A 15,741-nucleotide genomic window follows, 5' to 3' on the forward strand; every position below is an offset into this window, starting at 1 on the left:
AACTTCATGCCTCGATACCCAAGGCAAGTTAGAAGTACTTGCCATTATTTCTTTTTCCTAAAAATATGCTAATGTTCAAGTAAACTCTTGGTAAGTTTGATGGAAACACTACCTGAATATATTAAATGACAAGGAAGTAACTACTGCAGTAATATAATGGGGTTTTTCACTGGAGGCAGAGTAGCCACCACAGTACTGGCAGCACGAGTAGTTTGTGACAAATCACAGAGGGAGACATACCTGGTGTGATTACTGGATTCTTCAAAATTACAGAAGTCAAGCAAGGGGCCCAAGAGAAGGAAAGAAGAGAAACAAGGAATGATGAGGCACAGCAAGGAAGAAGGAGGAAACAGTGAGAAAGATGAACCATACCAGACACAAAGGCAGCACTGCTGCTTTTTCCTGATAGTCACTTAATTGGTTTGGGCTGTTTGTTTTCTGATTTTTTTCTGCACATTTGGAGAGCAACTCAACTCATCTGTTGGTGCTCATCTTGCTGCTGTCAGGTTTAGTGTGCTGGGATGTGATCTTAAAATGAAGAATAAACGTAGAGTTAAGAAGAGTAATTGAGTTCTACTGAGGCTCAGCGTCTTTGTAAACACATGAATCCCACAAACTAAACTGAGAAAAGACTAATGGGGTTATATGGCTACACTCTGACCAACCTCCTCCATGTGCTCCTAGTCATCTGTATGATAACTGAAAGAAGAAAACCCATTTCTTCTGGTGACCTGTTTCTGTGCACAGACAAATATGAACTGAATACCCTCTTGGTTACAGGATGCTGACAGATAAGGGATAATTACTCTCACAGCAACTCCTTATGCACTTTTGAGAGGACTCCAGAAACCCTGAGGGGTTTGGGAGGGCAAGCAATAAACATCACAGCTGTCTTGATTTTATAGGAGCATCCAGAGGGGAAAATTGCTACTAGTGCTGACTCCAGGCTGTGTCAGCTGCTGTTAATTACTTCGCTTCCAGACATTTGTCTGACTATGACTGAGCTTCTTGATTAAAATAATATTGCTGGCCCACCTTCTGAACTGTTGGTTTTTTCCACCCTCAGTCCTGGACTCATGAGGCATGTGGGGGTGCCAGTTAAATCCTGGTGCTACCCCATTCAGGTGAGGTCCTAGAGGAAAATTTCCAGAAGAGGTTTTCTGGATTCTTGTCTAAAAAACTAGAAGGTTTTTTGGTTTTGTTTTTGCTTTGTTTTGTTCTGTTTTCTGTCTCTTAAGCATAGTTTCCTAGTTCTTACAACAGTTCAAGGAAACATAACGTGAACATGCCTTCAGAAAACTGAAGTTTGTGACCCATGACTTGTCTGATCCTTTGTAGACAAGGTGGTGTTCCTCATGTTCAGCATCTACACCATGGATTAAGACAGCGACAGCAGGAAGAACTTATGGGAAGTTAAGGCAAGAAGCATGGCCTCTGGCTCTTGTGCAAACCAGAAGCATATGAGGTCTACCTCTAGGCCAAGCCTTGCTGCCTATGAAGTGTGAGCCACAAGGCTCATGTAAGGTGCTACATCCTAAACACAAGGACAGATGACCAGGAGGAAAAGGTGAATGTTCTCCTCAGGGCCTGTTTCTGAGCCTATTCTTTCAAATAAAAGGACAGGAGAATTAGCTGAAGCTTCCTACTGGCTCAAGCAACATTATTTTAATTCCCTAGCAATATTACTCTTCAAAGGTGCTGCATTGTTTTCCAGTTACTTTCAGTGATTTTTTTTTTCTACCCAAATGAAATTATAAGCTGTCTGATGGACCTAATTTAGACTTTACAAATGCATAGGGATGAATGGAGCTATCAGGCCATTAGGCATTTCAATGAGCAGCTGGAGTATCCCAAGAACAGTAGAGATGAGAAGAAATCAATAAGCTGTTACCAAAATAATGCTAACAAAGTTGTTTCACGGTAAAAGAGTAGCAAAAGCAGAAATAAAAGAGCACATACTAATGTCTGAGAAATATTACCTTACTTGCATGGCTGTAGCATACTACTCAGATCACCCTTGATCATGTAAAGTTACTCTTTTTAGATAACCCCTCATGAAATATGCTCTCTCATACAAAGTGAGCAGAGATCAAAACTGCAGGAATAATAAACTGGGTTAGTTATTTTAGACAAAGAAACTGAGAGAAATTTTTCTTTACCCCTACTTCAAAGCAACCAGCACGACTGCTGAATTTCAAAGAGCTTGGTTGTGCACACGAAAGCATAATATTAACAATACTTCTATGTCTTCAATGCACATTTGTTTAAGACACCACTTTTGCTTTCAGTGGGGTTTATCACTGCAGGAAGAAAATAGACCAATTGTCATATTTATATCACACAAGCTCTTGCATGGCCTTAAAGAGAGCTACTAAAACGTATACAGTATGCAAAAGGGGTATCATGTAAAGTTAATTTCTCCTACCTAAAAGAAACTCTTTCAGGAAAAGTGTTTCCTGAAGCAGTGTGGGGGACAAAACCAGGCAAAGAACTTCAGCGAACAGCAACAAAATGGATCCTGCCTCTATTTCTTATTCACATTTCATGAAGTCAGAATTGTTTAGGGGTTTGCAACGTGATTGACTGATCCTGACTGACAGAGGCAGCAGTAAATTTACCAGTCCCTACAGTAACATTTTACTTACTGAGAAGAAATGAAGTGTCTATTACTACTGTAATATGAGATGAGTGATTCCAGATCATTTTGAAATAACCCCCATTTTGCTGAAAGTTCAAAGCGTAACAATGAGAAGTATTTTGACATTTGAAAAATGTATGTGTTTATTTAGTCATATTCAATATGCTGTTCTTCCTACGCAGTTTGTTCTTTTAAATTCTTCCATAGACCCTGGTTCAGCCCACAATAATTAAGACAAAAACTCCAGCTGACTGTGACGGGTCTATATATTCCTGCCCATATTCTACTATGACTAGAGTACATTAATAAATACTTACAGAAATATGATCTTACTGTGTTCTTTTTTCTTTTTTTTTTTTTTTTTTTCTGTTGGTAGCTGCCTATCCTTGGCTATGTCTGCAATGCACTTTTATGGAAAACAGTTCTTAGGCTGAGGCACAAGGAAATCCAAAGCTTTATTTTCATGAGGTTATTTTTGTAGTACACCACCACTGGCTACATTCTCTTGTGAATTACTCAAGGGTCTTTTTGCTTGAGGGTGGGTCACTGTCTTACATTCTGCTAACACACACCAACAAAAAACTTCAGCAGCTCTTGGGCAGTTCATCTGCTGAGTCTTCCTCAGCACTATCTTTCACTCTGCCTCTTGCCAAAAAACAAAGTCTTAGGAGCCCTCCCTTCCCCTTGACTCCTGTACTACCTGCCCTGTTGCTACAGCTTCTGTTGTCCAAATTATCTCTCATCAGTTGCTATATACAACATACTGGAGGTGCTCTGACATGGAAATGATGGAAGAACCTTTGAATTTCCAGCTATGTACCTTGCTGCTGGATGCAGGCTCCTGTTACAGAGCTCACTCTTTATTTTCAGGCAGTAAGAGCTGCAGTGAGCCAGGTGGTGGGTGTAAGGGATGGGAACCAAATCTTTCTAGCTTTTAATCTTTATCTTCGTTTGCAGCCAGTTAGGTACTGATTTTACCCAAGACAATTAGAAATTACCAAGGGTGGTTTGATTTGTTACTGTGTTTTAGTAGCAGGTTTTTTTTTATATATGTGTAAGTAATTCAACTACAGAACGCATTAGGCTGAGAAATTAGAATTTCTTTTGTGGTGGAATTTTAAATTCTTCTACAATGTCTTTCTTATCTCAGACAAAAACAAAATAATCCAAAAAATCCAGAAAAAACTTTGGACTGTCAAAGTATCCAGTTATAGGTAGAAGCCTTTAGTAAGTTATAATTCAGCTTATTCTCCCCGTTTCCCCATAAATTAGATCCATTTTGATCATAAGCTTATGCATAGCACAGTAGTACTGAAGATATTTGTAATTGTCTTTAGATTTGACATCAGAGGATAGGACAGGACAAGACAGGATAGAACTGATTAGTTCCAGTGGAAAGGGACCTGAAACTATCATCTAGTCCAGCTGCCTGACCACTTCAGGACTGACCAAGAGTTAAAGCATGTTATTAAGGGAATTGTCCATAAGCCTCTTAAACACCAACAGGCTTGGGGCATCAACCACTTCTCTAGGAAATCTGTTCCAGTGTTTGACCAACCTCTCAGTAAAGAAATGTTTCCTAATATCTGGTGTGCTCCTTTCCTCATGCAGTTTTGAACCATTCCTACATTCTGTATCACTGAATGCCGGGAAGATCAGCCATGATGAAGAGCCTAGGACACTGGAGGAAATTAAAATGACTCAGAAAGCTCAGCCTAGAAGCATGGAGGCAGAAGTTGATCTGTCTGTAGTGTCCCAGTATGAGGAAAAATACCACAGAAGAAAAACTCTTCGAGTAAAACAGAAATAGAGGTTTATAAAATGGATACAAGTATATTTAGTTTGAAAGCAGTTACTATATTAAACTTCAGAGGAAAAAAGCTCTGCAGCGTGTTCTATTTCAAAAGATGAAGAACCTCAAATTTGTTTTCCTGTGGACACTGTTAAGTATCTTAATTGCATTAAATGATAGAGCCTCTAATGAAAATGGATCTATTCTAATGAATTACAGACCCAGTATAGTTTTATGTTGTATTTATCATAATATGACAACTGTTATTTCCTTGAGTACAGAAGCTTTTTTTTTCCAAAGGAAGAACATCACGAATAAATCATAAAATAAAGGTCTGCAGATTTGAGTTAGACTTGCCATGCAAGTTCATGAGATTTTGAGCAGTAATCTAACCTTTGAATCTCAAATGTCTCTTGCTGTAAAACTAGGATGCAGATAATTATTTGATATACAAGATTACTGAAGATTAAATCAATTATGTAGAGAAGGCTACATAAATGCTGAAAAATATTCTTTGACTTGGAAATCTCATTTTGTTCGTCTCTTCATCCACCTGATCTGAAATGATTATTGTTTGAATTGTTAGGTGGATACATGACTGCAAAGACACACCTGGTAGACAAAGTAAAACTCCAAGGAGTAATGTCAGCTAACACATTAACAAACCTATCCTACTCTGGATAATAGTATTATGCCACTCACACATCACTAGAGATTATTCAGTGATCGAACAGGAGAAGAAAATCAGAAGTTCTAGCACCTCCAGAGTTATACTTTCTTTTTCAGCTCTTTTTCACCTGTTGAATTCGGTTGCCTCAATAAAGCAAATAGGTTATTTTTCTATATAATCTGTTGCACTGCATTTGAGACTGTTTTATTCAGCTGGCCTATGCCTGCCTCCACCTTTGAAATAGCAAATTGCAGCAAATACACAGGTGGAGAGTTACCCGTGGACATATTCTAGAAAAGCAGAAGCATTAGAATTAAAACGAGAAATTCTGAGACTAAGTTAATGCCTGATCAGAGCCAGACAAAACTATGGGCTAAAATGCAGTCTGATCCTTGACCTGGAGTTGCAGCTGAGATCACTGCAACACAAGGTCCTGCACCACCTCTTCAGTGTGGCTCAGCAACGCTATTTTAAAAAGCAGCACAAGCTCAGTTGACCTCTAGATCCTCTTTGCCTTTGTAGGACCTTGAGTATCCATATCGAACTTAAAACCAACAAGAAAAGGTAACAAAATGCCACGTGCTTGCATCCAGATTCTAGATCACAATGAAGTAATGGCAAGTGAGAAACAGCCATTAATACCTTATCCTTTTATCCCTGCATTTCTCTTAACACTGATTGAGCTCTTGACCATCCAGACTCTCTTCACCATCCAGATTGTCTCTTGAAGACAGATGTATATGTGAAGACAGGAAAGGAATATTGCTTTGGCTGAGTTTCTGCTAGTGTACACTTGAAAAAGCAAACAGCATACCAAGAGGCTTTGCATCTAAGAATCCTAACACCTTTTTTTAGCTCTGAATATACCAGACCTCCTGTAGTAATTTCTGGACACTGGAAACTTCTATTGTCTCTCCATCTATACTGCAGTTTTAATGTTACAGAGTAAAGTATATAAAAAATAACTGTTGTAAATGGTGCCCTGGAGCTCCCAGCACAACTATAGACTGATCACATTAGGCAAGTGCAAACAATTTGACTGGAGCTGTTTTCCCCGTACTGGAGAAAAGCTGAGATATGTAAGGCTTTGAATCCTTAAAGATTTTCTTGTTTTATTGTCTTTTGGAGAGTGAAAATTATTTTAGAGGTCAAATTTTTTCCTACTGGTATTTCCCTGCTAGCCTTTAAACAGGTAGCAATCTCCTGTCATTCAATTGCTGCAGTTAACCTTGAATCCCCTATCTCTGCTAGAGTTACTGTGACTATGACCCCTTCTATTGACCAGCATCACCTGCAAGGTTGTCAGGAAACAACTGAAGCAATGGTCCTTATTTTATAACCTCATCTCAATGAAAATGCATGGATGAGGCACAAGTTATTTTTGCTTTGAAAGCTGACTCATCCAAATACATCAAAATATTTTTCTGCATCACACCAAGGGGCTTATTCTAAAGGACATTGATGACTTAAACCTCTGAAGGTTGGAGGAGACAAGAAAAGACCTAATAACTGTGGTTACATCCAGTAGAAATTTACTTTCTTTCTGTTTAAAACAGTCACTCCTTGTCCTGTCACTACAGGCCCTGCTAAGAAGTCTCTATCAGTCTTTCATGTGAGGCCCCTTTCTTTATATATTGAAAGGCTACAACAAGGTGTACCCAGAGCCTTCTTTTCTCCAGGCTGAATACCAACTCTCTCAGCCTTTCTTCAGCAGAGAAGTTTTCTAGTCTTTTGATGATTTTCATGGTCCTCTTCTTGACCCACCCCTTGTCTTCACTGTGCTGAGAACTCTAGAGCTGGACACGGTATTTGACGTAGGGGCTCACCAGAGCAGAGGTGGAGAATCACGTCCCTCGACCTGCTGGCCACACTTTTTTTTTTGATGCAGACCAGGATATAGTTGGCCTGGGCTGCAAGTGTACATCACTGGGTCATGTCCACCTATTCATGCACCAGTACCCCCTGAGTCCTTTTCCACAGGGCTGCTCTCAATACATTTATTCTTCATTCTAAATCGATACTGCTGATATTCTCTCTTTTTCTACATTACTTGTCACTTCAAATTTTACCTCAGCTTCTCCCTCTTTGGAGTCTCCTCTTTTCTTCTTTCAGAAATACCTATTTTCTTTTGCAGGGTAGCTATGGACTACAAAAGGATCCCATTGTCTTTGCTACAAATCCTACTCACTGCATTTTCCCTTAGGTGTTCTGACCTTGTCTAATTCCCTTGTCTAATATGGAGGTCTCTTCCCTCTTCTGTGAAGCCCCATGTTTCTCCAGTGCTATGAGGAGAGCGAAATATAGGAAGAGACATGAAGACATTATATACTGTTTAAAATAATATATGAAGATATATTGCTGTTCTTCACTTTCTGGGCCTTCCAGACAGGAGGATCTCTTAACTGTATGTCATTTCCATTACTGCATTCCCAAGGTTCCATAAGTTGCCAGTCATTATATAGTCCAAAACACAAGCCCTTATTTCATTCATATGTACTTGTTTCCAGTTTTATTTAATATCTTGCTCACATGAGAGGTGGCCTGGCTGCCTGCTTCCTATCTTTGCCCTGGGTCTCGAGCAGCCAGTCCTAAACCCTTCTGTGAGCTTAAAGCCAGCCCAGCCCCCACAGAGTATCTCATCTTTGTCCCACAGGACAAAGCTGAGCTCCTGTCACCACACTCAGCCAGGCTGCACCAAGGATGTAGCCTGGGGCAACATGAGGGCTGGCTGGGGCTGCTTGGGACCCTAGTGGAACACTCGGGTTATTTGCTTGAACTGATCTTTTTGTCATGAGCTGCAAGAGAAATTCCTAAAGTAATTCTATACTCACTGTGTGAAATGCAGTCACACTTCATGACAGCAGCAAAGGTGCCATTGAGACCTTTCTTCTCTCTGCCCCTCGACTTTTAAAAGTCATAACACTTAATGCTGAGAGAGAAACAAAGTCAAAGCACTTCAGAAATGTAATATACTACTGTACTTGGTGTGGATTATTCTGCACTATGAGATAATTTTGACTTTGTCCCTTGTTGGCTTAACAGCTTGGGTGTGCAATTCTATTTGGAAAAAAAATTCTTGCTATTTTCAGGTGACTGAGAAGGTAACATAGACTTTGTGTTGACTATTATTTACTCAAAGTTAGCCCAGCTACTAGTGACGAGATGAAAAATGGATCATAGAATCATAGACTCGTATAATGCCACGTTGGAAGGGACCTCAAGGACCACCTTGAGTCCAACTTTTCTTGGCAAAAACACATTGTAAACAAGATGTCCCCAGCACCATGTCAAGCTGAATCTTAAAAGTGCCCAATGTTGAGGACTCCACCACTTCCCTGGGGAAATTATTCCAGTGGCTGATTGTTCTTACCATGCGTCTTAACATATACACAAATTTTAATGAAAACTTATAACAACTTAGGATAATAAGTTTTAAGGTAAGCCTCTGGAAGGGCATGAACTAAACAAACAGTCTTTTCAGGACTTAATAGGTGTGTTCCAATTGGTCCTTAAAATGAGTCTTGACAGTAATATCCCTGCATTGCATGTTATCTTCCCACATCCATAGTTTTGTGCTCTCATGCAGCTAAAACATCCTAGTTTTCCAAGTCGGAAACTTTTAAAAAACGAAAACAAATAAGCAAAAAAACCAGCCATTATTATTAACTTATCCATATATTCCTGCAGCTTTACAAATGAAAAATTATTTTTAATTGGAAATACCAAAAATGGTGAAATGCCACATGAAAACTGATTGAAAATACAGCTCTTATACAGCCAGCTGGGAAATATTAAAGTTAGTATTGTTTTTAAGCCTGTCATGTATCATATTTAGCTCTGTTTCCCAAAGGGCATGGTATTTGTCATTGCTTAGTCCACAAGGGAAGATCAAGGAGGACTGAAAAGTGTTGCTAGAAAACCACATACAAAAGGCAGAGAGAGATTATCAATAAAGAAAGAAGGGCTCCTTGTTGCTGGCAGCAAGGAAGGCTATGGAAGATGGGGCTGTCATGGGGGGCAGCCTATCTACCACCTATCCAACTGGTGAGAAGTGAGTGGTAGTTGTACAGGGTCCTTTGGACCATCAGTGTGCCTGGGTGGTGTCTTCTGTGGGATCTGGGCCAGCACCAGTTCCTGGGTGGTGCATTATTAGGCTTCGTGATGTAGCAAAACAATATGAAAACTACTTCCCTTTTGTTCACAGTTCTAACCTGCTGGGCACATTTCACATCCCTGCTGGCTTAACACTTGTTTATCACACATCAGACTCCAACATTGCTTTTTCACAGCCTCTTCATGGAGGCTCTCACCTTGGGCCCAGGTGATTATTTTACTGTGTCTGTGTGTGTGTGTGTGTGTGTGTGTGTGTGTGTGTGTGTGTGTGTGTGAAAAACAAAGAAAAATCTGAGGACAATTCACAGAAATCACAGACCTGTTCTGGTTGGAAAAGACCTTTAAGATCACCAGGTCCAACCATTAATCTAACTCTACCAAGTCCAGTGCTAAACCATATTCCTAAGCACCACATCTTTTAAACAGGTCCAGGAATGGTGATTCAATCACCTCCCTGGGCAGCCTATTCCAGTTTTTAATTACCCTTTCAGTGAAGAAGTTTCTTCTAATATCTAATCTAAACCTGCACTGGCACCACTTGAGACTGTTTCCTCTTTTCCTATCACTTGTTACTAGGGAGAAGAGACCACCACCCTCCTCACTACAACCTCCTTTCAAGCAGTTGTAGAGCGTGATGAGCTTTATCCTCAGTCTCCTTTTCTCCAGATATTCAGTTCAATGTGTGAGCAGTCCCATTGCAGCAACACTCTGTGCCTCAGTCAGTGCTCACTTGGGAGAAGCACAGATGCATATGATGAGTTTAGGTCTTGCTGAGGACATGACCAGCGGGGTCATCTTCTTTTCACGTATGCCATAGAACAGCACAGGAACCCTGAAACAGAAGAGCTTTTTCGTTGGCATAGTTGTACTTGAGGAATATATTTTACCCTTATCGTGGAATTAGAATGATTTGGATTGGAAGGGACCTTAAAACTCATCTAGTTCCAACCTCCCTGAATGGGCAGGGACACCTCCCACTAGAGCAGATTCTCAAAGCCCCATCCAACCTGGCCCTCAACACTTCCAGAGATGAGACATCCACATCCTCCCTGGGCAACCTGTCTCACCATCTTCATGCTAAAGAATTTCTTCCCAATGTCTAACTTAAATCTACCCTCTTCTAGTTTAAAACCCCTTGTCCTGTCACTACATGCCCTTGTGAAAAGCCCCTCCCCAGCTTTCCTGTAACCCCCCTTCAGGTAGCTGAAGACAGCTATAAGGCTTCCCCAGAGCCTTGTCTTCCCCAGGCTGAACCCCAACTCTCTCAGCCTGTCTTCATAGGAGAGGTGCTCCAGCCCTTGGATCATCTTTGTGGCCCTCCTCTAGTACATTATTACTATTATTCAGATCTCATTGTCCACCACAAAAACAAAAAAAAATAATTGGCTTAGTTTTTAATTCTTTCTACTTAATTTCTCCCTCACCACCACCACCTATCACCAACACATGATTAATTTGGAAAGGTCACAGTATTACCTATTTTTTCAAGTAAGTGTGTATATTCTTTTCAGCATCATTTCTCCAAATCCTTGGGGAAAATGACAGGGTCAGCTTCTATTTTTGAAAGTGAAATGATTTTAACAGAAGAAGACAGAGAGTTGAAATCTATCTGCTAATCGGGGAATTTTACTCATATCTGATACATCCCTTCCTTCACATTCTCCCTCCTTACATTTGCTCAGAGGCACTTTCTGACACCAGAAATAGCACATTGCTGATCACGGGGGCTGAGTGTACTTTTTTTTCCCAATTGCAACTTGTAAAACAGTATTAGATGTGCTACCCTGAGTTTCAGAAACCCAGGGAGCCATCCATGCACTACCTGAGTGACAAGATGTGTGGACATAAGTCCCAAAATCATGCAATTGGATGCCCATGAGCTGTATGGGAGCAAAGCTATTTTACATCAACAAAGGCTGTGCCTTATAATCTGACCAGGGGCTTCCAAGCAATTGGTTCTGTAAATCTTTGAGTGATACATGTTTAATTTGAATTAAATCTGGCTGTTAGTAGCAATCTCATTGCATCTCATCCATAACAGTACTCCCCCCAAAGCACTCATTATTCATACCTTGATTTCAGTATTGAGAAAAAATGGACTTATGGTATGTGAGATAAGGTTAAGACAAGATACTAATATGATAAGCTACACCATTACCCAGCTAATGATCCCTGGTTCCCAGTGTAATATGTCCTCAAGTACAGCTACACCAGCCAAAAAGCTCTTCTGCGTCAGGGTTCCTGAGCTGATCTGTGGAATACATGAAAGCATGAAAGCAAGATGTCCCCCAATCATATCCTCAACAGCAAGCCCATGCCTACAAGGAAGCTCCATATCTCTTGGGTGAATGCTTAATACTTGCTTGCATGTAGCCCATGGAAGAGCAGGTTTCTGTCAGCACCATCAGAGTGAAAGGAAGGTGGCTGAAAATGTTGTCAAACATCTGCTTGGGGTGGCTGTATGGGTGGAAGTCTGAAAAGAGACAATGTGAACTTGACAGGGAGCTGTGATGGGAATAAAAGAGACTAAGAGAAGAAGAAACAGAAAATCTGCATAATGACATTAACTAAACCAAAATAAGGACTGATGCACAGAAAGCCTCAGCATGCTGCCCCTGCCCAGCCTGCTCCAGCAACTGGCAGTAGCTGTGCCAGCCCATGGCACTTGGCTCTCTGCTCTCCTTTCTGGGGCACACACTTTGCAGAGGGCTGCCCTAGGCACAGATGGGGCAAAAGAACCATCCACAGTGAGACAATAGGGAAAATGGAGTCTCCTTCTCTACTGCCTCCCCCAGCTTCCCCACAGGTATCTCTTCCAGGGAATTTACTGCTCTACTCTTTACTGCTTTACTGCCCTGCCAATGAATCTTCATGGCTGCCCTGCATGATGTTACCAGCCCAGCAATGGTCGACCTTAACTGGTGCATCCCTCTCCTTCTGGAGAAGAGCAGAAGAAGAGTTGTGCCCCACACTGTCCTGCCAGAATCCCTGCTACTGGCATGAAATTTACCAGTTTCACCAGTATTTTATTGCCTCAGTTCAGTGCAGAAGGCAATGGTAAAGACAAAACTTTTTTTCTCTGGGGTTCCTGGACCATGAAAGTGACTCATGGTCTGCCTGAGAGTTAATGTAAAGGTGAGGTCTGTAGGATGAGTTTGAAGGGTGAGTCAGGCTGTCAATTCCATGGTATTCTACATTGATTTATGATATCTGGAAGCTAAGACCCCAGCTGCATCCATCCAAGACTTTTTTGCAATCTTCAGGGCATGTCCCAAAGCAAAAAGGTTAGCTTCTGCACAGACAACTAGGCTTTCAGTGAATTTATAAAATGCAGAAATAAGTAGCCTATTGTGGCATCTTGCACCTGAAAAGACAGGACTGTGAAAAATGCAGGCCAGGTAATTTCTGTGTTGGGAGGCACCAGCCTCCTGTGACAATTTTCAGCTAAGCACGAAGCCCAGCAAAGCCGAGTGCAGGGAAGAAGACAGCTTTTCCTGAGGTGTTAAATTTACAAAAAAGAATGAGAACAACTACAGAGCAGTTGAGGTGCTGTGAACGTGGGTGATGCATCAGATAAGGGTGTTACTATTGTTCCTGTTCTGAAAGGAGGGGGAATAGATGGAAGGATGTATTTCACCCAGTTTGAGTGCAGGTCTTTCCTCTGTGTCAGATAAGTTTATTTATTTAACTGCTAATACATACTAGCACAGAAGATGAGAGCCTCAGATTAATGCTAGCCATAAGCTATTATTTTGGTTTTATTACAGTGAAACGTATTTACCCCAAATCTGACCGAGCTCCTTTTCAAAAGTGATTTGTCTTGATTTCTGCAACAATAAGGACATGAACTATGAAGAAAAGCCAACCCTTAGAGCATCTTCCAGCTGGAAATTAATGATCCACCCTCCAAGACTGATGTGACTTTGCCCCCTTGCACTTTTGTTGCTAAATGGTGATGGCAGCTGTGGAACAGTAGGCAGTGGGAAACAAATGAAAGATCCTCAGGGTTCAAAGAGAGAAATCCAATACACCGGTCTCTCACATGACTGGAGACTAGGGATGGATATTTAAGAAACTGTTCCAAATTTCCTGCCATGCTGCTCCTGAATTGTTGCAGTCTTTTCAGACTGCTGCTAAGAAACATCCTGCTTTGCCTCAAAACTCTCCTAAGAGATTTTCCCTTTGCAGACAGATCATCCCACATTGATCTTTCCTTACAAGAGATGATAAACTGAATCAAAAGTAAACCCCATACTGAGAAACAAGTTAAGTATTGAGAAGTATTTCCTTTGTAGCTAAAAGAGGAAGTTACTGCAAGGAAAGAGTGAGTTTAGATAGCTTGCTACATTCCTGTGATGTGCAAGCACCCTGGCTTTATTTTGGGGGCTAATTTTCTCAACAGCGAGCCTTTGCTTTTTCCCTCAGCATACCCACAGCAGCGTGACAGTCTCATAAGCCCTTGGTGCTGCAGAATACACAGTTCTATTTTGCTTCAGCTTTAGCACAGAGCTCTTTTTTTTTTTTTTTTTTTTTCAACTTCAGCTCAAACTAGGCTTTGGAAATTAAGTTCTGGTCTCGGGGAAAGCAATAGAACTTTTTTCTTCTGATTTCAGGGATGTTTCACGGCTTGCCTGAGATCTTTACCTCAAACTCCAAGAGCAGATTCATTCCTTGTTTAAAAACTTCGGGTTAGATGAACAAGACCAAGAATGGGGTCTCAGGCTGTGGCAAAACTGGAATATATTTTGCATTTACATTTAACTTTTTCTTTGTCTAGGCTCCATGATAATATCATGATGGTGCTTATAACTACGAAGGGTAAGCTTCAGCATGAGCTAAGCAAGAAAAGATAAAGGGGTTTTATTTGCTTTGTAATAGTGTAACAGACATAATGAAATAGAGAATAGCCTCTAACAGATAATGCAATAAAAAAATATAAGGCTTTTTAATAACTACGCACATTTCCCAAATTTCTTACTGCAAAACACTTTCAAAACTTCCAGATCTGGTACTATCAAACTTTAGAGTCAGACTTGTAAACACAGATACATTCAGAAGTTCTCTTTTGTGCAGTGAAAATTCCATTTGCAAGAACTAGGGACTTGAAATGGATCTCGGCATTTTAGAAGTGTTAGAATTGGCTTCATGAGACAAAACTCATTATCTGTTTTGGCATGTGGCTGAACTGGGTATTTAACAGGAAGGATGTAGAAGTCCACAAAAATTGTAATTGCAATGAGCATTTGTTTTCAAGGGAATTTGTCATGAAAATGGCATTTGAAAATGGTCTCCTCCTTCATACTGTTTTCAAAGTCATGGAATTCCTTCCTCTTCTTGTCCCTCTTTTCTCCACCCACCCGTCTCCCTCCCCAAAAACATTTGAATATTCTTTTAAATAGATGACAATATGTGTGGCAATTCTGCAGAATACAATTCATCACCCAGTGTGTCCTCAGAAGAACACGAGCAACTGCAGTAAGTTGCAGCAAGCAACAAAAACCATTCATTTGTTCTTTCTTACTAGATATATGTTGTTGACTGCAAACACTTCCACCTCACGACTCCAGTAATATAATTTGGACAATCCCTGAATATCCTTCTCATAAAGGACTGGTAATCACAGCAGTCAAGAATGCCTGACAGACTTTGTGGAAAATACAGTTTAAAAATAGTGTGTGTCTTACCTGCTTATTCATAAGTATGTAGATAATGGGATTGCAAACAGTGCTGCTTTTTGCTAGGATGGAAGGTATGACACTTGCAACTGGAGTCACCACACCTGGCTTGCCAAATGTTACCAGTAAGGCTATAACCCCATAGGGAATCCAGCACACGAGATAACAGATAACTGTAGTGATCACCATGAAGAGTACGTGGTATTCTCTTCTGCGGGCAGCGTTCTTATGGATTTTTCCAACCTACAGGAAGATGAATAAAAATTAGAAGTTAAGAAGCTGAGCTGTTGGATTGACTGCTTCAACAACCTGGGACTATTGGTCTTGGAACAGCAATGATAAGCAACGCTGTAGTTTCAGATGCAAAATGAAGACAAACCCAAAAGCAAGCAAATGCAGTGGGGAGATTATCATTGTCTCCAACAGGCACAAGGGGAAGTCCTGCAGACATCAGGCTGCATGCCAGCATAAACCAGGGTCCACTGGAGGCTGGAGCAAAAGCAGAAAGGTGACAAAGCTAGCACTTAGTCCTTAATAGATGGTCAGTAATCTCCAGCTGTTTTTCAGATATGGCATTTTGTGTAACTGGACAATGTTTTCATAGAACCACAGAACCCTAGAATGGTTAGGCTTGGAAGGGACATTAAAGATCATTTAGTTACAAACCCCTGTCATGGGAAGGGACACATCCCACTAAACAAAGATGCTCAAAGCCTCATCCAGCCTGGCCTTCAACACTTCCAGGGATGTGACATCCACAACTTTCCTGGATAACCTGTTCCAGTGTCTCATCACCCTCATGCTAGAAAACTTCTTCCCAATGTCTAACCTAAATCTACCCTCTTTCAGTTTA

General features: G+C 40.8%; 1 protein-coding gene across 1 annotated transcript in view; it reads right to left on the reverse strand.

The window, feature by feature from the left end:
* The window catches only part of LOC139796501 (pinopsin-like), a 98,850-nt gene that overhangs the window by 12,355 nt on the left and 70,754 nt on the right, over positions 1–15,741 (reverse strand). Inside the window, exon 4 of the mRNA XM_071744627.1 lies at positions 14,898–15,131. Within this exon, the coding sequence (XP_071600728.1) occupies positions 14,898–15,131 (234 nt within the window). The remainder of the gene's footprint in view (positions 1–14,897; positions 15,132–15,741) is intronic.

Source organism: Heliangelus exortis, chromosome 1 (genome assembly GCF_036169615.1).
Source record: "Heliangelus exortis chromosome 1, bHelExo1.hap1, whole genome shotgun sequence".
NCBI lineage: Eukaryota > Metazoa > Chordata > Aves > Apodiformes > Trochilidae > Heliangelus > Heliangelus exortis.